We start from the raw sequence: 23,557 nt of genomic DNA on the forward strand, positions 1-23,557 counted from the left end.
AAAATTTTATTGAATCCCTAGGACTGAGTATTTTTAATTATACTTAATATCCGAATAAATAATTTACAATCTACTGATTGAGAGCAGTATTCGTTTGACATCATGTTAATAATCTCAGTGAAATATGACTAGCTATTAACTGAATTTATGTATTCTAATAAAGCACAATATTGATTTCCTTTTCCCCATGTTCCATATATCATATGCAATTCCAAGAAGACACAAACAACAATGATGATATATATTTCATAATCATAATGTATAGAAAACCTAAACATCTTCTTTTCATAGCCAAGTTGGTCATTTGCCTTGCATCCTACAGAGAATATATTCTAGCAAGGCAGGAGCTGAATTCAATAGCTAATCTTTCTGTAGATAGGAGTCAAATAATGAACAGAGCTGACTCCCCTCCCTCCTTCAATCATATGCAAAGCCACTTGCGTCGCTTTCAGTGGTGAGCTGCTGAGAGTGCTGTAGTTTGCAGCATTGGTGATTCACACAAGCAGACTGGTGCATCTTGCAAAGGAGCTTGCTCTGCTTGTCTCTCTGCAAGTGATGGTCCTCAAGAAGGCTGGCTCCTGAGAAAAAAAAAGTGATTCTGGTTTCAAGAAGCAGCCATAGGAAGACAAGGATGTCTACTTGAATCTGCAGTTTGCTCAACTCCCAATTTGTCCTTTGAAGACTTTTTTTTTTTTGGAAGAAGTCCTAGTAGACAAGCCATGGCCAACCATGTTGTGTCTTTGGCTTTGCATCTCTCCTTGGCCCCAATGGTCAGGTCTTCATCTACACAGGATTGCTGAGAAGAGGCAGACATCCATGCAATATGGCCAAGAGATTAACTAGTAAAGTTTGATTGTGCTGTGAATATTAAAGGAGTTGTCAGCTGAAGGCTTCTATTGCACGGGCTAGAAGCCTGAAGAGAACAACTGATTTCTTTGCCAGGGCTAGCGCTCCTCTCTGTATTGACATCTCCGGATTGGTGGTCTTGCTGGGGGTCTGCTGCGGCTTGTCATATTCATATTTATTCGCTGCTTGATACTATGCAACAAACAGAGCATTTGGATCTGCTCCACACCGAGGGATTTTACTGTTTTAATGCGGATTTCATCCCAGAAATATTATTAAATCCCTATTTTTGTAAAGCTTGCCTTCAGAAGATTGCAAAGGTGGAGCGACCAGAGAGAGCAGATGACGGACCCATTAATCCTTTCAATGCATGGAAAGACCCAGGAAACGCTGTTATGTAAAGCGGGTGAAGCCTTCGATCTGGCTTTGGTCTCCCCCCAAACTAATGATCACATTGCTGTGCGATTGTTCCTTTGACATCCCCTTGACAAGGCTCCTGGGGGGAAGTGACCTGCTGCCCATCCATGGCGATCTGTTGCAGAGCCCTGGGGATCTGTCTTGGAGATGTCATCTAGCGTATTGAAATGCAGCGTTTAGAGACATTTTTAGTCCTATAGGCGATCATGGTGATTACTTGAACCGTTTAAAGAGGAAACGTGGTGATTCCTTACTTGTGCTGGCTTGTATTTTTTGTATTTTTTTTTTATTTTTAATCCATCCTATTCACCCCCCCGCACTGGAAGTCCTCCCGTATCTAAATGGAATTAGTGGAGATCGAAGCCCCTTGTGTAAGGAACAGACATGGTCCATGGGCGCAGTTTGTTTCACAGTGAGTATGTCTAGCTGCAGATTGCTGCTGCACAATACTTCTCTTTTCTTCTAAAGCTACGACTTCATCAGCTTTGAATAGCCAGCAAGCACATTTGTATTAAAGCAAAAGCTGCTGATGCTGATGCTGCTGTGATTTTCTCTTTCTTATGGAATATTGATGTTGGCAGCAGGCTGAGGACAAAGGTGATGCAAGTAGAAGCTTCTACTGTATATTGTGCTGGCCATACATTGACATTCTGGAGATGTAGCCTAACTCCCTCCTTATGCTTACGATGGGAAGTCGGTGGGGGGGTTGCTGTGGTGGATGGAGGTAGAACAGTGTCATTTTCTCTTCTGCAGTGATTAGTAAACGCTGTACACAGCAAAGTGCTCTTCCATATGATAAAGCTGCTTGGTGAGCACCCCATGGACTGTGCATTAGGGGGGCAATATGATAAAGCTGCTTGATAACCATTCAATGGACTGTTCATTACTGGGGCAATATGATAAAGCTGCTTTATGAGCACCCCATGAACTGTGCATTGGGGGGCAATATGATAAAGCTGCTTTATGAGCACCCCATGAACTGTGCATTGGGGGGCAATATGATAAAGCTGCTTGATAACCACTCCATGGACTGTGCATTAGGGGGAAATATGATAAAGCTGCTTGAAGACCACTCCATGAACTGTACATTAGGGGGGCAATATGATAAAGCTGCTTGATGACCACTCCATGAACTGTGCATTAGGGGGGCAATATGTTAAAGATGCTTTATGAGCACTCCATGAACTGTGCATTAGGGGGGCAATATGTTAAAGATGCTTTATGAGCATCCCATGGACTGTGCATTAGGGGGGCAATATAATAAAGATGTTTTGTGAACACCCCATGGACTGTGCATTAGGGGGGCAATATGTTAAAGATGCTTTATGAGCACCCCATGGACTGTGCATTAGGGGGCAAAATGATAAAGATGCTTTATGAGCACACCATGGACTGAGCGTGGGGGGCAATATGATAAAGCTGCTTGATGACCACTTCATGGACTGTGCATTGGGGGGGCAATATGATAATGCTGATTAATGATCACCCCATGGTCTCTGCATTGGAGGTGCAACATGATAAACATGCTTTATGCCACTTCATGGACTATGCCTTGGGGGCAGTATGATAATGCTGCTTAATGACCAGCCCATGGACTGTTCATTGGGGGTGGGGGCAATATGATAAAGCTGCTTTATGAGCACCCCAAGGACTCTGCATTAGGGAGGCAATAAGATAAAGCTGCTTTATGACTACCCCATGGACTTTGCATTAGAGGGGGCAACATGATAAAGCTGCTTTATGGCCACCCCATAGACTATGCGTTGGGGGCAATATGATGAAGCTGCTTTATGACCACCCCATTGACTGTGCATTAGAGAGGCAATATGATGAAGCTGCTTTATGACCATCCATGGACTGTGCATTGGAGGGGTAACATGATAAAGCTGCTTTATGACCACCCCATGGACTATGCATTAGAGAGGCAACATGATGAAGCTGCTTTATGACCAACCAATGGACTGTGCATTGGAGGGGCAGCATGATAAAGCTGCTTTAGGACCACCCCATGGACTGTGCATTGGGGGGGGGGGGGGGGATATGATAAAGCTGTTTTATGACCACCCCATGGACTGTGCACTCAGAGGGCAATGACAGCTTAGTTCCATCAAAAGCTCCTGTGTTTGTAGAGAACTGCATTAAAATCGCTAGGGCAGTCAGTTTGACTCTATTAAAAATTCAGAGGCTCTTAAACGTGTGTATATTAAGAAGCTTCATTTCCATAACTCATTAAGGACCAAGGACAGCTCCGTCTGTGTGTCAATATATTGGGTTTGATGCTGCTGTTTGTTGTGTGTCCTCCCATTCCTGTTCTAGCTTCTGCAGCCTATAATGTAAGAAAGCCACCTATGTGTCCCCACTGTGTGATCCTGGTGAATTGTAAGCTTCTTTTACATCAAAGGTCTTTAACATATTCAAAAGCTGGCTAATCAAAGTCTAGTATGCATTGCTTACTTTTTTGACCAAGCCTTTACTTTGGTTTGAGAATATAACATTTTTGGATGAGCGTGCCAAGGCGCACACATCATATCTTATCTTGTGGCTGAGTCAGTGAGACATAACGCATTGTCTGACATATATCAGACATACTCTATATCCTGCAAGCGTGGCTGGTATACTACAGAGCAGCTGCTAGCAATCCAGTGTGCGTGCTGAAAATCTCACCCAATTAAAAGATTTGTTTTAAACAACTACAAGCTATTTCCATCAAAATAGCCCATAATGCTACAGAGAGCACACAGTGCCATGTTTGTCTGCTACTTTGCATCTTGTGGTATAATGGCATGAAACTCACAACAGTAATTACATAAACCATATTGGACCAGCTGGTCTAGTTTTTGATTTTATTTTTTTCGTAAGGTAACATACTATGAAGACATTATACGTTTTTTTGTTGTATCAGATTTTATTTAGTTGCAACAATGTAAGTCCATAATTACACTCTTATAGATGCAGAGCTGTGGTATGGCAAATTATTTTTGTTGTTCTTTACCTTCAGAATTTTATATTTTTTTTCTCTATTTGGTATATAACATTCAATACAAATTCATTGAAAAAAACAAACAAAAAAACAAAAACCATTAATATGTTTTTTTTTTGCAGTTGTAACAAGTCTAATTATTCTACATGTGTCTTGGACAACAAAAAAAGTAGGAGGTAAGTTGGGTGCGGACCTTACAACTACAGTTTTTTTCTTAAGTGAGATAAAAATGGAAATGCAATGTAAATTTCTTTTTTTTTTCATGGATTTATTTGGTGTGCTTTTCTTTTTTAGACAAACAGACACCTTCAGAAGGACAGAAATCCTTACAGTGTGGAACGTGGACAAAATATGCAGATGGAGGAATTTTTACTTCTCCCAACTACCCCAACAAGTACCCTCCTGACAGGGAGTGTATCTACATAATAGAAGGTAGTTATAATTTAAAGCTTTTTGCTACGTACTGACAATCATAAAACACAATGGGTTGATTTACTAAAACTGGAGACTGCAAAATCTGGTGCAGCTATGCATGGTAGCCAATCAGCGTCTAACTTTAGCTTGCTCAGTTAAGCTTTGACAATAAAACCTGGAAGCCGATTGGTTTCTATGCATAGCTGCACCAGATTTTGCACCCTCCAATTTCAGTAAATCAACCCATTGGCATGTCTGAATATTTCTAAAATTTAGGTTTTGTTTACATTATTCCCACTATAGTAATAGTTCTAAATCATTGAAATCACCATCAGTGGCTTGGGGGCCACATGTAGATCTCTGCTTCCCCTAATGTTGAGCATTTGAGTATGTATCTGATTTATTGCTGCACTATTTATAATTCCCATAAGTGTGAATTTATTGTGAATCTATTGCCCAGTATAGTAAAATTAATTGCTTTAAAGCAATGATCCTCTAGCTAATAGCTTGGGAGCCTCATGTAGGTCTCTGTTTTCTTTGATGCTGCTTGTTTCAGCATTTGTGCACGTCTTTTGCTGCATTATATAGTTCCCATAAGAGTACATTTCTTGTCCAGTGTAATAACATAACATACTCTAAAAGAGTATTCCTCTGGCCAGAGCTGGGAGGCCCACATGAAGATCTGTTTTCTTTGATGCAGTTTGTTTCAGCATTGGAGCATATGTCTGTGATTCTACTGCATAATGCAGTCCCCTTAAGAGTGACTATTTTCGATGGCTTTTTGAGACAATAGGTCCCATTCACATAGCGACCACCCCAGGATAAGGATTTTCAAAAATGACAATTATTTTCAGGTTAGAGACAATAACCTCAATTCACAAAGCTAACCCATAAGGATAAGAAAATGTCATTTTCAGTTCAGTGAATCCAATGAGATTTGGAAATTACACTCACAGGGCTGAATATAGAGATTGTTGTACTGGTGAATTACACTCCTAGCCATTAAAACTAAAATCCCAGGCAGCTATAAAAGACACAGATAATGCAGCTCTGTATTGAATACACTCTTACATTTATTTTTTTAGCAATCAGTGTATGTACCAGAGTTTAATTTGGTATCAGCTTCTTGTAGTCCTTGTAGTCCCTGTACAGCAGAGCTCAGACTGGAGCACAAGGGGAGGGGGGGCAAAGAGTGTAAATCAGCAGTCTTGTGCTTACTTTCACTGTCCAGTCAAGAGGTGGGCATGGGGGTGAGACCTGTATGTGTTACTAAACTGCACCAGAGGAACTATTTGCCTGGAGTTCATATTTAAAGTGATAATAATCCCTTATATAAACCCACGGAAAGGACTAGACTCAGGTGATCTACAGTGATTAAGCAAATCCATTCATATACGTTGTACCTGTTTAACTGCAGCCCTCTCTTCACCACAGTCTTCTGAAATACACAGGTCAGGTGGTATTTCTCAGTTTCCAGAAGGCAGGGGGCAGATATCTGATGTCCCACACTGCACTGCACAGCACAGAGCAGAGAGCTCAGTGTAATCTCATACATGAATGGAGGGAATGGACACGCTCTCCTCTACACAGCCTCACTGGGAAACATGCACATCTGATGCTGTCAATAACCTGCTGTGTGCTAAAGGGGAGGGGGCAGGTCACTATCATGGATCACCTGGTTTTGGAGAAAACTGTCAGAAGTGGCAGATGCAGATTGCAATAGACCAGGGGCGGACTGACAACTCATGGGGCCCCAGGGCAATAGGGGATCATGGGGCCCTTGTGTCCTTGCCCAAACTCAAAAAAGCCTATGAAAAAGGTACCAGGGGCATCTCATGGGGCCCCCTACTGACCCCAGGCCCTCGGGCAGTGCCCAAGTTTCTAAATGGTCAGTTCGCCCCTGCAATAGACTGAAGCAAGTGCATTTTATATGAGGATTTGCTTTGTTCATTTTTCATTTAAGAGGTCTATAACCACTTCCAATGTACTTTTTCAAGGCAAGCAGTGTACGTACCAGCCTCTTATAGTCCTTGCATTGCAGAGCGCAGACTGAGTAAGGAAGAAGCAGCACAAGGGGCCAATCAGTTGGGCTGCAGTGAAAGAAGTATGCTAATAGGAGAAAAGAGCAGCCTGACAAAGACTGGAAATAATCTGCTGTTTACCTTTCACTGTCTAGTAAAAGGATGGATATATGTTACAAAAGTGCAACAGAGAAAAATCAGGTATTCTCATCTGCCAGATGAAACTTTGTGGTATGGCAGAGCTTTGTAAACCTCAGAGTTGAATGGACAGAAATACAAATGATTTAGCCCCGTTCACACCAATGCGATTTGTCGTGCGATTTGACAGTTCAAATTTGCAGGATAAGTTGTACCCTATTTGTGCCTATGGGACCTCTCAAATCGGTGCAACTCGACTTGCACCTATTTTGAAAAAGGTACCTGCACTATTTTTGGTGATTTCATGTGCGACTTCATCTGTGAATGAAGTCGGACAGATGTCAGGAAACTGCACATGAAATCACCCTGACCAATGGCTTTGAAATCATGTTACTTCTACTGAAGTAGTGCAATTTCAAAGCCTCATTCGCTGTGAACCAGTGCTTAGGCATGTAAAACATGTATTTATGTATTTTACTGTTTGCCCGGAGTTCAGCTTTAAAACAGCACAAGCAGAACAGACAGTTTGAGTTACTGCTTTTACTTATACAGTATCTGTCAATCAGATTTCAGTCTATCTAGTGTCAAATATTGAAGTATAAATTCTGACTGGCTGCTGTGGATTACTGCATTTTGCTAACCCTTGGGTCCCTCACACAAGGAGCATGGCTCGGCCCTGCCCCTTGCTCTCTCCTCATAGGCTCACTGGCTGTGATTAACAATAGAGTCAATGGCTTCCATTGCTGTCTCAGCCAATGAGATGGGAGAGACTAGGTGGAGCCGAGGCTCTTATGCACATCACTGGATTGAGATGGGGTCCAGATAATTGTTAGGGGGGGCTGCTGCAGACAGAAGGTTTTTTTTACCTTCATACATAGAATGCATTAAAGTAAAAACCTTCAGCCTTTACAACCACTTTAACCACTTGCTCTCCAGAAAATTTACCCCCCTTCCTGACCTTTTTACTATTAAACATGTCCAGTAAAAAAATTAAAAGAATCACATTTTGTCATAAATTTAGACCAAAATGTATTCTGCTACATGTCTTTGCTAAAAAAAATCCCAGTACATGTAAATAATTGGTTGACATGAAAGCTATAGCGTCTACAAATGCGGCATAGATACCAGAATTTATTTTATGCTAGTAATGGCAGCGATCAGCGACTTATTGCAGGACTTCAGTGGGCATTCTGACACGGGGGGGGGGGGGACTGACTAACTGTCACTGATATCTCCAGTGACACCAATACAGTGATCAGTGCTAATAAAATGCACTGGCATTGTACTAATGGCACTGAGCAGGAAGGGGTTAACATCTGGGGCAATTAAAGGGTTGACTGTGTGCTGTTTTACTGTGTGCTGTGTGTGTGATTTACTGTGTAAGCACATTGCTTTGTATTACTCTGCTATGCAGAGCAATACATAGCAATGTACAGGAGCTTACATGGGAGAGATCTGTATTATTTACATACAGGTCTCTCCCTAGTCAGTGATACATGGCAATCGCCGGGTGCCGGCAGGGAATCATTGGCTGGGACCCGGTGATGGACAGGTGAGGCCACTAATAGCGGCGCGGTTAGGGCGTGTTTGCGGCTCGCACGCGCCACCTACCCGAAAATTCAAAATCACACACACACATGTATATATATATATACACGTGATTTTGCGAACACCTGCCACCCTGTAGCCGTATTTATGCTATAGGGCGGCAGGAAAGAGGTTAAACCACTATTTAAATTTTGTTGTACCTGAATGATAGTCATGAACCACAAAGGGTTGGGTACCTCTTCTATAACATGCTTTTGTGCCTATGGTAACTTTTTCAATATGCTACTATGTTTACCTATGCAGTACATAATTTAGAAAGGGTGCATAATCAAAATAACTGCTGAAGTGTGATAGATACAGAAAAGAAACACCCCCCTTTAAAATTATCAAAATTTGTTGCTTTCCAGCCTGAAATGAAGACAGGCACAGTTTTTGTTTTAACCAGTTGTATTTATTCACTTCAACTTAAACCATTCAAGTGAAAGATATAACACCAAGACGTCAGAATTATTATTTTTTTTAATTCAAAAACAGAATCCCAGAGTTGGGAAAAGGATAATTCCCTTCTAAAAATGACTTGTAAACTCAATCAGGTGTAGCTAATCAACTTCTCAATGTCACTCAAAGCCATTTGACTTTCAGCTGTGATCACTGGGTCATTTTAATTAGCTCAGCAGGAAAAGAGCTTTCCTGGAGCATTTGGATCCCTGGTAACGCAACTGAAATAATCAACTATGGGTGGCAAAGTAAAGTTGTGAACAGGCACAAGTCAGGAGAGATACAAAAACACTCAAAGGCTTTATCAATGCATACAAACACAGTTAAGTCTATTATTAAGAAGTGAAAGGTATTTGGTACAACACAGACCCTCTCTGGATCAGGACGTTGCTCCAAACTGGATGAAAGAACCAGGAGGAAACTGGTCAGAGAGGCTACCAAGAAGCCTACAGCAACTCTGAAGCAGTAGCAGGAATTTATGACAAAGAGTGGTCATTGTGTGCATGTAACAACAATATCAGAAATTCTTCACAAATGTGGCTTGTATGGGAGGTTTGCAAGAAAAAAGCCACTCCTCAGAAAAGGCCACATGAAGTCACAATTGAGCTTTGCCAGAATGCTCCTTGAAGATTCTGAGGCTTCATGGAAAAAGGTGTTATGGTCAGATGAGATTAAAATGGAATTATCTGGCATCAACGCTAAATGATATGTCTGTGGAAATCCAATGCAACTCACCATCTAAATACCATCATTCCTACAGTAAAGCATGGAGGTGGTAATATCCTGTTATAGGGGTGGTTCTCTGCAGCAGGGACTGGAGCACTTGTCAGGATAGAAGGAAAAATGGATGGGGCAAAATACCATCAAATTCTTGAGGAAAATCTGCTGCCTTCTGCCAGAAAGTTGCCAATGGGAAGAAGGTTTACCTCCCAACATGACAATGACCCAAGCACAAGTGACAACACAGTGATTGAAGGAGAAAAAGGTGAATGTCCCTGCATGGCCTAATCAGAGCTCAGACTTAAAACTCATTGAAAATCTGTGGAATGACTTGCAGACCGCAGTCCACAAACGGTCAGCATCAAATTTAATGAAGTTGAGCAGTTCTGCCAAGAAGAGTGGGAAAATATTGCAAAGTCTAGATGTGCAAAGTTAGTAGAGACATATCCGAACAGACTAAAGGCTGGAATAAAAGCAAAAGGTGGTTCAGCAAAATACTGACATAAGGGGATGATCCCTTTTCCAACTCTGATTCTGTTTTTGAATTGTTTTTTTTTTTTTCTGACATGTTGGTGTTATATCTTTCTCTTAGATACTATAAGTTGCACTGAGTAAATACACCTAGATAAAACAAAAACTGTGTCTGTCTTCATTTCAGGACGCAAAGTAACAAAATATGATTGTTTTAAGGGGGTGATTATTTTCTATACCACTGTATGTAATCAAACTTTAAATATGGATTTATACAATTTAATCTTAACATTCTAGTTAATTTCCTGTAGTGTTGTCAAGTCTTTCGGAGCTACAATGAAAGATTAATACATTAATTGGGGGAAAACCTAGGACGAGGTATGCTTTAGTCATCAAATGCTTTCTAGCTCTCATTTTTAACTTGTACTCCCCCTCTCCCATCCCGTAGCCTTCTGGGACATGTGACAGGTCCCAGAAGACTACGGGACCATTCAGAAAGAGCAGCGCTACCCAGGCATGCGCAGTGGGCACCCAGCTGTGAAGCCGCAAGCTGTCACAGCCGGGTATCCACACTGAAGATTCTGGTGCCGGGAACACAGGATGGCCGGTGATATGGGCTGTGGGGAGGACACTGCAGGATTGAGGGACAGGTAAGTGTCTGGTTTTTAAAAGTCAGCAGCTACAGTTTTAGTAGCTGCTGACTTTTATTTTTTTTTACAGTTTCACTGGAATTCCGCTTTAACTACTCTTAGCTGTAAAAAACAAAACACTTTGTTAAAGGGTAAGTTCAGCTTTTAACAAAAAATAATTAATGCACCTTTGTTTTGCAGGTAAAAAATGTGCATTTATTATTTTTGGTTTCTAGATCCTTGTCTAAAGCATTGTACCAGTGACCAGCAGATGTCTGATGCCATACAGGTTTCCCACTGACCTGTCAGTGTATCCGTTTGCTAATACATCCCATATGGGCAAGCAGATACTTACTGACAGGAAGACTCAATGAATTACCACAGCACTGTGGAATGCCCCACAAAAGGTAGCCTTGCCACCACCCAACAGTTTATCCGCTGTGCTAGTTCATTGAGAACTTCAAGCTTCAAAGGCTGTTAGAACCTGTAGTTTTTCCATTCACAGAATATGTTTTTTGTAAATTGTGACAGCTAGTGGGGAGGAGAAGATCCTCCGCAAGCTGTCACAATGGAGATTGGGGGTTACACCTTGAGTATGAGTGTAACATGTAGCATGTTATGAAAGGTGAACTTATCCTTTAACTGATATTACACTTTTACAATATTCTTAGCGCCACAGAGCGAATGTCCTCATCTCCATTAGTACAATGTTTGAAAAAAAAGGTCACCTACCATATCTGTATCTTGACCCAGAATTTATTTACACATATTACATCACCTCTCAGTCATTTTTTATTCCTACAGATTATAAAAACTTTTTTTTTTAGCATTTTGTTTTGAGTGAGATCTTCTATTCCCTTTTAGCTGTTTGCCAATCTTTCTAATAATACCATTAAACAATGTACTCAATAATCAGGTTTCATCCTTATAAGTGGTTTATAAATAGGCAAATATGTACTTGCATTATGTGCATGTATCAAGCTTTTAACTAAGGTCCTAATGCTAGTAAATATATTGTCTTTATTATCTGTATGGCCTAATACACACACGCTTCTTCACATATAAAATCGCGTAGATACATACAGTAAATGAAATGCAGTAAATGAGCAGCACATAAAAAGTCCCATAAGGTTGATAGTTAATTTTGCTTATAATAAAACGTACTGTATATTACTTTTTTAAAGCAACTATATGAGTTCGAAGGAGGGTAAATAGTTAGTGACTATCTGGTTGGTACAATTTCACAAACACGGCAAAAACACTTGAAGTACTGTATATGTATCACCAAATATTTTTTTTAAGTTTTGGATAGAGGAAAGGATTAAAACCCCTGTCAAGTTTTTTCGCCATTGGTGTTTCATTGGGAAGACTTATCTATCTGTGGGGAATTCCCCTGTTACACTGTTATCAGCAGAACAGGTGTTCCCATCGGAAGACTTCAGACCCTCAAAATTCTAGATTTCCCCTCATTTTCTGTTTCTGTGACAGTGGTTTCTGGAAAAAAAATAGAGGGTTAAATTTACCTAGCACAAACACAGACAGAAATAAAAACTTGAAAGAGCATCTAACCACCTGGTCCCCAAAACACGGCCGGCCATTTATCTGCAAACCATGGGCTATTGGGCACAAGTCAGATTTCACTCGGCAGCAGGGTTCTGGGCGCTGAAATACTGTCTTTGTTTCAGTGTAGGCACCAAAACAGAATTAGATATCTCCACCTACCGTACAAGCAAAGTCTAGGCTTGGGGAGAAAAAAACATGTTATTTATTTTTATATGTTATTGATCTTCAGTAACAACTGTACTGGAGAACACATTCCCTCCATGTACAGTCCATCCATTTGTCTCATTCCCTGAAAAGATAAGTTCTTATTTACAGTAGCTCAAACAAGTTTTAGATGTAGTGATTGAACACAACCTTTAAATGGTTAGCATCAGATTGTTTATTAAAGTTTTAGATCAGTAATATAAGTGAATGTACTTCAGCTGGTTGTTGCCTTACTTTATTTATACCATGTAGTCTTAGAATAAATGTACTCTCTGTTTGCCTTGTATCGTAGAGTAAACTTGAAATGGTTACCTACTGTATCCCACTGTAAACTAAAGACAGAATGCCTGACCTTGGAGTGACTAGAGAGTGAATTAGAAGCTTTGGTGTCTTTGGTTGGGAAGGGGCATATTTAGGAGATGTTGCGTAGGATGAGGTGGCAAGCTTTGGACAGTGATTGGCTGTGGGGCCAAATGGAGAGTTCAGAGTCCAGGATTACACCTAATACCCTGGTCAATGGTTAATGGTTGTGCAACCGATCTTGACAAAGAAGTCAGGGTAAGGGGCACATGGGGGAAGATATATTATGAGCTCAGTTTTTGATAGATTGAGTTTGAGCAAGTAGTGGACATCCAAGCTGATATGTTTGTTAGTAAATTAGTGATGCGTGAGGAGACTGATGGAGTGAGCTGAGGGTAGCGAGATAGGTGAGTATGTTAAAGTTCCTGCCCTTAAAGTGGTTATAAAGCCTAAACATTTGTTACCCTAATGCATTCCTTGCATTAAGGTAAAAATGTTTATGCATCAGTACCCCCCCAACCTCCCCGCTTATACTTACCTGAAACCTCATTGGATCCAGTACTTTGACCATCTGCAGCTCTTCTCTCCTCTCCCCTCACTTTCTGGTCTCATTGGCATTGCTGAGGTAGCAGGAGCCATGGGCTCCCAATGCTATCAATCAAAGCCACTGATGAGGGAGCGGGGGGTGGGGCAGGGAAGAGTCCCACTGTCTGTGTTAATAGATGTAGATAGCAAGGCTCAAAAGTGAGCCCACATAAGTGCCCCCATAGAAAGAGGCTTTCTATGGTGGCACTCGCTGGAAGGGAAGGTTTAAGAGTGCCAGTGGGGAACCCAAGAAGAGGCGGATTGAGACCACACTGTGCAATTCCATTGCACAGAGCAGGTAAGTATAAGCCTATTTGTTTTTTGTTTTTTTTTTAATAAGCATTTACAATCACTTTAAGGGAGTGTGTAGTCTATCAATCATGCAGACACTTGTATACATACTGGAGCATAAACTCCCAGTAACTGTATTGCAGAAGGAAACTGGAGAACCTGGTTGCATCTTCTGTAGACATGAGAAGAATATATTTAAAGCAGTGTCATAGGTAGAAAATCATCCAAGGTCTTCAGTAGTGTAGAACTTCAGTGCTAACCATCTAACCACCATATTCATGCTCGCGGGTTATTGAGTGATTGCAGCTGCTAATACTGCAGAGTTGATCATTGATAAAGTCCAGATGTGACGAAACGCGTCACGTGCCCCGGACGCGTTTCGTCACATCCGGACTTTATCAACAGGGATCCCTGTTGATAAAGTCCGGATGTGACGAAACGCGTCCGGGGCACATGACGTGGTGACGTAGGTACGCTCTTCCGGAAGTGTGGCGATGGCCATCTTTGATCCTGGTACATGCGGCTGTGTTTTCCTGCAATCCTCGTGGGGCTCTGAGGTACTGGGAACTCACGGCAACCGTTCCTCCCTCGGGAGTATGATAGTGTGGCAATCTGTACACTTGTGAGGAGAGGAAGGATTGGGAATATACCGTTTGTGATGCTGATGTCATCTTACTTGAATGTAAGTTGCTACAATAAAGTGCTATAAGTTTTATGATATATACTGATCCATGGTCTGTTATTGAGGTCTGTGGGAAGTGGCTGGAAAGGCTGAAGGAATATCTATAAAGTGGAAAGAAATACTCAGACCCCTGATACCATTTTGAGGGTAACTATGAACTCCCTTTGGTGGTATGCAGTGGAGTGACTCCTAAGGTTGAGGGTTATCTTTCTTCTCACGGTTATGGTGGCACATTGATTTCTATGTGCATGAAACACGTGTGGCACGGTTGTTTAGATACCTTTTTTCTTTGAAGATATCACACATGTTGAGCTCTTTTTTCTTGAGGTATATGAAGATCGGGTTTGAAGTATATCACTAAGAATGTTGGAAGATATGAAGAATTAAGATATCACAGATAAAGATTGGAAAAATTTGGGACTCTTAATTTGGGACTCTTTTTTGGACTTTTTTTTTTTTTTTTTTATTTTATTTTATTCTTTTATTTTATTTACACAATTTTTTTTGGGATGATTACAAATTTTTTTGGGGGTTTGGTATTATGTTTACACTACATTGTGATTAGAGGGTAATCAAGCTACTATATTTTGATGATTTTTGTACTTCAGGGGAAGGTTTGTGTTAGTAACTTGGTGGGGATTCTACTTTGGGAAAGGAGAGTGCTATTTCTTTATACATTCTGTATAGCATAGTTTAAATGTTCCTGTATTCTTTCTTATATATATATATATATATATATATATATATATATGTGTATGTGTGTGTTTGCAGTTATAAATAACACCTTACAAATGTAATATAAGGCAAAAATAAAATATATACATTTGTGCTCACAAAGACACAGCTAGATGAAACGCATTGGGAGGATTTCAGGTGACATCATTTCCAGCCCGTGGAGAACACACTGCAGCAGTGTGCATGCAGTGTTTTTACTTTACTTATGTGAGTGCAATGGCTTTTATCTTTTTAAAATAAAAATTAGGCTACAACATAGTAGTGCCCCCTCTTGTTCCCCATTATTTATTTTGAGTGATACAAGCTCATAGGATAAAGCACATTGCTGTTACAGGGGAAATTGAGAGGTGACAGCAGGAGTGTGGAGTGGATGATGACCATTGCTGATACCTGGGAAGGTGATATCCACAAGCGTGTTTCACCAATAAACTGGAGGGTCATTTTAATCTGGTGAGTGTGGGAGAGCACAACTGTTTTGCATGCAGCACAAAAGAAGATCAGAGGTAGCATAGAACTGCACTGGTGGACTGGATGATATGCTTAATAGAGCACTTTATTTTTGTTGGATAAGGACTTGATGGGTTGATAAGAAGCTATAAGAAGCATTATTATTTATGTGTAAGGATTCGAGGATTGTTTATTACTCCCATTTTAAATTTTATAATTTGTACTGTATATATTTTGTGACCACAAATTTATGATAAATAAGGAGTGGTGACAGCCCTGTGTATATAAACAATTTGCATATAAGTAACCCAGTTAGGGATACCAATGAATAGAAGCAGTCACAAAAACACAGAGGAAGATGTTTGAACACAGTTTAAGAGTAAATATATTATTTTGGTTATAACATCTGGTTGTGACATAGAGTGAGTTTACGCATATTCTTTTTAGTTTTTTCATGTATAGTATGAACTATAATATCTCGAGGAGTGACAATTCATATGAATTTTCAGTATGTTTGCAAATGATGGGGCAGCATTCTTGGAAGCAGGGCAAGGTTTACTGTGATTGGCACATTTACAAAAGATCAAGCGCCTATTTGTGCCTTGGAATTTGAATCAACTACTGCAGCCAGTTTTGCTGAAATAGGCCACTCTACAGTGGTGCACATATAAATGAAATGTGGCAAGATCAGACCAGAAGACCTGCCAATTTCATACAGGAGGCTGAGTATTTTTCTGGCTCTTGTTAAGAAAAATGGAAAGTAAACAGCTAAATACACAGTTGAAATTGAACCTTGACTAATATTTTGACAGCAAGTGACAGAAACAATTGAGTACTGTCCATGATACTTTTTTAATTTGCACTAACATACAATATATATATAGGGGGTGGGGGGGAATGAGTGAGGAATCCCATGTCCAAATTATGGCCGTTATCTTTTGTATCAAATAAAAAATAATTCTTAGTTCAAAAGTTTTCCTTTCCTGGTTAGTTCTGAAATTCCCTTTCAGAACTAAGATATTGAGGTCTTCCATAGTGTGGTCCGGTTGTGAGAAATGGTGTCCCACAGGTGTGCAAAAGCCATCTTCTTTATATCCCTTTATGGTATGTCTGTGCAAATTCATCTTTGTTCGCAACTTCTGTTGTGACAATTACTTTCAAACATGACATTCAGGTTTACATCTTCTTTGAACCATGGTTCAAATAAGACAATTGCATTATAATAGTCAGTCTGAAAGTCAGTCTGAAATGTTCACAGTTAAGGTCAATATTGCGACTAAAGTTACATAGTATGTACCCTTAATATTACATTGTTTTCAATAAGAGCTAGAAATATTTGTTTGAAAGGTTAAAAATTGGGTTCCAGCATTTACATTCTGCAATTATTGCACCTGGGTGTGTTTGCAAATATAGTATAATAGTTGGTCTGTGATCTTTACAGTTAAAATAGTACTAAAGGTTCTTTTTTAATAAATCAGTATTCACAAATGCATCAAATTATGCAAATGCATAAATTATCCCTCCAAATTAAGTTCCATAATTCAAAGCACCACCGTGTACATGTGGCCCTTTCAAGCCAATTTCAGTCAGAGGTACAAAGGTACAAGGGCATGTCTTAATGCATCTATTAATCTCAGGTTGCCTGTGCCTTTTGGCCAAGGCAGCATATTTGCATCAGTAAATGGTAGATTTTCAGAAGCACACATGAAAGAGTGGCCCTAGGGGGCTTCATAGAAAGCCCAGGAGCAACCCTTGAAACACAAATCAGAGCTAGAAAACAGGGGACAGGTTAAATGAAAACATAAAAATAAGCAACAGACAACGTTAGTGTGAACATCAGCATTTTAAATAGTATAGAAAGAGGCTTAATAGCCTCTCGATAGCTCTTTAAATTTGGCAATACACCACACCGAAGCACAGTTATTAAAATCTCCTATAAGCTGTAACATAGTAATGGCATTTCAGAAGTTATTATAAACATTTTTGAAATCTTCAGATTTCAGTAGGATGATACTTGGTCCCTTGTTTGGGCACTTCCTTTTATAAGGTGACAATGCTCCCAGTTTCTTTGCTCCTGCATTGTTACCCTGTCTCATGGAATTTTAATAGAGACTATTAAGGATGACATGAACATACCTTGGTTCTTTGCGAAGATTGCTCTCCAAACTGCTTTGGTATGAAGAATAATCCAATCCAAATGAATTAAATGGAAACCGAAACTTTAAAATATGTTCTGGCCATTTTCAAGTCTAATAAGCAAGTTATTGTCAAATGCAGGACATGGGAAGCTGAACACCACCCAAAGGGACATGTACTGAAGCAAAAAGAAAAAAAATTCCATTCGGCAGGAAGTAGCTCTTTTAATAATGCTTAAATTGCAACTTTAAATAACAAGTGGCCTTCTCAACAGTATGCAGGCACGGTCATTTGTTGTCACCAGCAGAAAACTTGTAGCCATCATTGAAATGAATGCACAATGACAGGAAACAGCAGCAGCAGATTAGCAGCACTGAGATGCAGCAAAGGATTATAATAAGGTGAAAACAAATATTTGATTAAAAAAGGCAAGTGTTTATGATATATACAGGTTAATTTACTAAAGGCAAATAGGGTGTTTATTTTGTACTTTACATGGGAATTTGCCCCAGATCTTAGTGAATGAGGTGAAACACCACTAATTTGCATCATCCAATCATGTGCAAGCATACAAACAGTTTTCTTATTTTCCTTGCATGTGATTGGGTATTCTTTGCAAAGTGACACTTCGCCACATTTACTAAGCGGTGGGGCTAATTCCCTTGCAAAGCAAACACTCTATTTGGGTTTAGTAAATCCACCCCATAGTAATTTAGCAAAGTACTGTACGTGCCAGTCAGTTAGTGTTTACATCTACTGTAAAGTACATAATGTGTGTGCTTGATATTTCTTCAACAAGATCTACAGAGTTTTGTGCATGAAAGGTTAAAGTGACTGTTAGGGAGTCCAAAAAGTTACAAAAGCAGTGCTATACATATACATGACTATGCATTGGCTCTTTCATATAACTTCACTCTGTTGTATAGCTCTTGGTGCCAATCTGATTTGACTCCTAAGGTTGGTCGAATAGCAGTGCCCACGGTGGTTGCTGTGGTTCCTCCTACTGACCCTTAGTTTCTTCAAGACACAATAATGACATAGCAGGAGAAGTCACAGTGGTCAGATGGGTATGTACTCTTCCATATACCCAGAAGCATGGAATTAGATCAGTTCTGGGATCCCTGTTACAAAACGAACTTTTAGCAAACTGTCCAATAGACGGGTGTGCATGGTATTCCTTTCTTCTCAGGTTAGCTCCTTTGTAGTGTGTAACTACTGGTTCCCAACATTTTCAGCCATTGCCCCTGGTCTGTAAAGGCCCTGTCCACAATGAACACATAACCAACATAGAGACCCTTGAAGTGTATACAAGTAGCAATTCTTATTGTTTTTTGTGTGATTTGCTGAATTTCTGTGTTGATTGCCTGAAAATATACTTAATTCTTGCTAAGACCAGCTTGGAAGCACTTCTCCTAAGTCTAAATGCAGAGAAGGCCTTTGATCGCCCAAGTTGAGTATTTTTTTGTAACCCTCCAATATGTATATAGGCATTAAAACTTCCTTCCTTGAAGCAATCCATACTCTCTATTCCACCCATAGACGAGGGTTAAACTTCCTCTCTGCCTTTTTTGATTTTGAATGGCACTCATCAAGTCTTCCCCCTCTCTCTGCTGTTCTTTGAACTTTGTATAGAACCATTAGCCTCTAATATCTGACATCATCCCAATGTTTCTGGAATTACTATACGTAATAGGCAATTTGTTATTTCACTGTATGCTGATGACATTCCTTTTTTCCCAGTTACGTATCTGCTCATATCACTGCTGATCCTCCGGGAAACTAAATTAGTACAGCGTATTGTCAGCTTACAAAATCAGTGCCACCAAAAATGAGGCACTTCCCAATAACATCTCAGCTTCCCATCTTGGTCATTTACAGGCTAACTTGAAATTTAGCTTGAAATCAAATTCACTTAAATACTTAAGCATCAACCTTACTTTTACTCAAACAGACATGGATATCCCAGCCTATATCCTTATTGGGCCATGTAGTGACAATTAAAATGATGAAATTGATGAAAATGATAAAATTATTGCTTTAAAAAAGGCCTGTATTATTTCCTGGATACACAGAATATAACTGGTTACTAACATTTATGGGTAAAGTTGATCCAGGGAATATCCATTTGCTTCTCAGGGGATCAGGAAGGAATTTTTTTCCCCTGCAGGAGCAAATTGGATCATGATTTGCTGTTTTTTTTTGCCTTCCTCTGGATCAACTGTGGGTAATAGATTATTATTATTTTTTTTTTTTGTTGTTTTTTTTAATAGTAGAACTGGATGGACTTCTGTCTTTTTTCAGCCAGACTAACTATGTAAGGAATACGAGGAAATACAATTATTAACTATGATAGTACCCTCTAGAGAGCTTAAAAAACTTCAAACGGCAATACTTAATTTTATTTGGGACTATAAGAAACACACACTCTCCAGTAGTTGCTCTGCACATTTAGATCACAAGGTGGGCTAGGAGTTCCCAAAATATTATGCTGTGCAACTGGGACACCTAGCATCTTGGACCATGTTTTGGTCCTGTAATTGCTGAACTAGAAAAATTGTGGCTGGTACTCATTCAACCGAACTCCTTACTTCAGAGTTTAGACTTTGTAGTCTCAAATGCTAACCTTTTGGCCCCAATGCTCTTCACTAAATCCATTTTGAGAAGCACTAGGTATAAATTTCACCTAATTTCCACAAAATCAGTTGATTTCCTTTTAATGTCCTCAAACATTCCTGATAGCGTACAAACTTCAATGATACAGCCCTGGAAAGCCACTTCTCTACTTAAAGTCGGTGATATAGTTGATCACAACGCTCATAAACCTGCTGCTTTCCAATATGCAGGATAAATGTATTTTTTTGTTTACAAACACGTTTTATTGGTATTAATAAAAAAGGTACATACAGAGTTTAGGCAAAAAGAGAATGGGCATAGACATTTGAAACACCCAATGCAGCATGACAAAATATGGAGCCTCTCACAGCAAAAAACAATAAGGAATAATTAAACAAATAGACTTATATTCTTACAAACAGTTGTAAATACAGAGGTTTGGGACAAAGTACAGCTAACCAGCTGATTTTTAATATAATATGAGCTGTAATATGTTCTGGTCCACTATCAGTTAGTGGACCAGAACATCCATTTATGATGAAAAATATGCATAGTATTTATAATAGTGTGGTGAATCCTTTCCATCAACCTTATCGGTGCCATAAGTTGTAAGACCTGGGACCAAGGAACTAAATGGGAATGCCAATTCAAGGCAATGGCCAAATGAATAGCAATAAACAATGCGCATGCCAGTTTCTGATGGGGATGGGTGCCACATCTGGTAGACCAGCAAAGAGCAAGCACATGGACTAGGTGGGGGTCAAAGGTAGTCCCGTAATCTGAGCCACTGTAGTAGAAGCTCTTTGCCAAAGAGGTTTCAGGGCTTTACAGCTCCAAAATATATGGAGATGTGTTCCCCTGTCAGGACAGCCCCTGAAGCATGATTCTGGGATTAGAGGATATATTTTATTTAATATAGCAGGAGTATAATACCAACTAGTGTGTAGTTTAACCACTGTTTCTTTTATAGCAATGGAGCGAATGCACCTGTGCATGTTAGAAGCATCTCTAACCAGTACTCAGCTGAAAATTCTGGACAAGTTTCAGCTACCCAATTTACCATTGCAGCAGACTTACTGTAGCTGGGAGACTATATTCATTAAGCAGCATGTACATTATAGAAATAGTGCCTCTATCTCTATATGTAGAGTTACACATCTGCTCAAATGCCAAGCCTGGGTTCCTCGTACCAGAAGGATAGCTTGTGGTAAAAAAATGCCTAATTTGTAGGTATTTAAAGAATTCTGAATAGGGAGGTCATAATGTTGTTGAAGAAAGGAGAATGAGCTAAAGGGGTTTCTTGTGATAGTGAATCTAACTCCATTACACCCTGCTTCACCCATCTAGTAAAGTTAAATGTACATGTAAAGGTGGGTGGGAACAATAGGTCTCCCAAAAAAGTAGCTAAACAACAGGGGGGGGGGGGGGGGGCAAGGTATCAGGCCAAATGTATCTTTATAAACGGATCATTCATGGGGGGGAGCGACTAACGACCATATTCAAGAACGGATAGAACGTGACCGCAAAGAGATACATTTAGGGATACATTTAGTCTCCCTTTTTTCTTTATGGTTACCTCCCTTTGAGAAATACAGTTGAAGATGACCCATTCCCTAAAAATCCCTATATGTTTCTGAAGTTGGAAAAAGTGCTGGGATGGGAGATTTCCTCAGATTCTTGGCAAACACTCTGGTCACAAGCTCAAAAGAGCTCCACTTGTACAACATATAATGAAAATGCATAAAAATATGAATGTGTTGATATTACACTCCTGCTACACTCTATTTATCCCACAGTCAGTAACTTACAGTATGTTGGAAGTGCAACTTTGAGGTAGGGACTTTGGAGTAACATTTTTGTATACAAATGCATGCTGAGTGGTCCTCATCTTTTTCCCCTATCTACTCATATTCATCTTATCTCTTTATATTTTTCATCATTTGTCTAATGTGTTGTTTCAATTGTTGCACTGCTTCTCTTTTTGACTTTCTGTAAGAGCTCTTGAGTAACTCACCACGATAACCAACACTTGGATGAATTCATTAATGTTTTTATTGTATGCATCTCCTACAGATTTTTAAGCTTGTTGTCCTTAATGATGTTGAGTGGCAAAGTGTAATATGTATATTGTGGAATGTGCGCCATTTTCTGGCTTATTTGATTGGAGAATAGTGACTGTCAGTTACTGCTCTCTGCTGTGCCTCTCCAGTGCTCATTGGAGCACCGTACTGGAGAGGGGGCAAGTGCAGCTTGTTAGGGCTCCTAAATGCACACTGGGAGCTGGATTCATCTGTCAGGCAGCTGGATGGATCCTGACAAAATGGTCTGGATCCTTCCAGAGCCTGGTATGACTTTAGCCCACTGTCAACTGATTCTAGGTCATAAGAAAGCAAAAGTAAGTGCACTCCTATGAGTGAAGAGAAGTATGGCCAAAAACGCTTTGGCCATATGTTTCATTTACGGTTGTTTAGTGTCTTTTATCTTTATGTCAACTTTTTTCCTATATGCTTTGTTACTTGATAAAACCTATAAATAAACATTCAAGAAAAAAAGAAAAAAGACATAATGACGATAGACAATGTTGGTACTGGCTTTTGTAAGATGAATGATTTGTTTAAAAAATCTTCATTAAAGTACTAAGTAATATGAGCTGTCAAAACACCTCATATTTCTAGACTGCAAGCTTTAAAATAACTGAGGTTTTATTAAGATTTCCTGAAATCTAACAAATCCTTGACACAGAAACTTCAGCTTTGACAGCCACAATGTTTTGCTTGACTAAGTGCATATAAATTCAGATAATTTAATGATGAACTAAATTCCCTGAAGAAGTTGAAGGAACTGTAAAATATTTATTTTTATAGTCAGAGCATTATTAATATATACAAGGTCTCATTTCTAATTTCGAGTATATAGAGTGTATTGCCTGTTACAAATGTTCTGTCAGAGTCCATTTAACACTGTGATACCATGTATTATTACACACTATGGATTGATGCTTTAAATTGTGATAACATACTGCATATGTTAAGTGATATTTCATGTAGTATTATCACTTGCTGTGGTATGTGATCACATATAATCTCTATCTACTAGAAGAATTAAGGGCTCTTTCACACTGGAGGCTAGGGGGTGATAAAGCTAGGTGCTAGTGTTGTCAGCCTAGGACTGGAAGTGTGTTACCAAAAGGATCAACAGGTCAAAATAAAGCAAGTAACCTAAAAAAGAAAACAAATGCAGACACAGCATCTAAGGATCGGTAAACTACAATATATGACATTTTTGTTTTTGGGTTTAATAACATAAAAAGGTTTGCGTT

The 23,557-nt window shown here is 39.6% G+C and overlaps 1 protein-coding gene across 2 annotated transcripts in view; it reads left to right on the forward strand.

Moving 5' to 3' along the window:
* The first annotated feature begins 466 nt into the window (after window positions 1-466).
* NETO1 (neuropilin and tolloid like 1) overlaps window positions 467-23,557 on the forward strand; it is a 207,098-nt gene continuing 184,007 nt past the window's right edge. For both annotated transcript variants that reach the window (XM_089663971.1, XM_089663981.1), the window contains exons 1-3: window positions 467-1,675; window positions 4,366-4,419; window positions 4,538-4,675. In XM_089663971.1, the coding sequence (XP_089520097.1) occupies window positions 1,648-1,675; window positions 4,366-4,419; window positions 4,538-4,675 (220 nt within the window). In that variant the 5' untranslated portion in view covers window positions 467-1,647. The remainder of the gene's footprint in view (window positions 1,676-4,365; window positions 4,420-4,537; window positions 4,676-23,557) is intronic.

This window comes from Staurois parvus, unplaced genomic scaffold, assembly GCF_062004578.1.
Source record: "Staurois parvus isolate SC_StPar_1 unplaced genomic scaffold, SC_StPar_1.0 ptg000045l, whole genome shotgun sequence".
Classification (NCBI taxonomy): Eukaryota; Metazoa; Chordata; class Amphibia; order Anura; family Ranidae; genus Staurois; species Staurois parvus.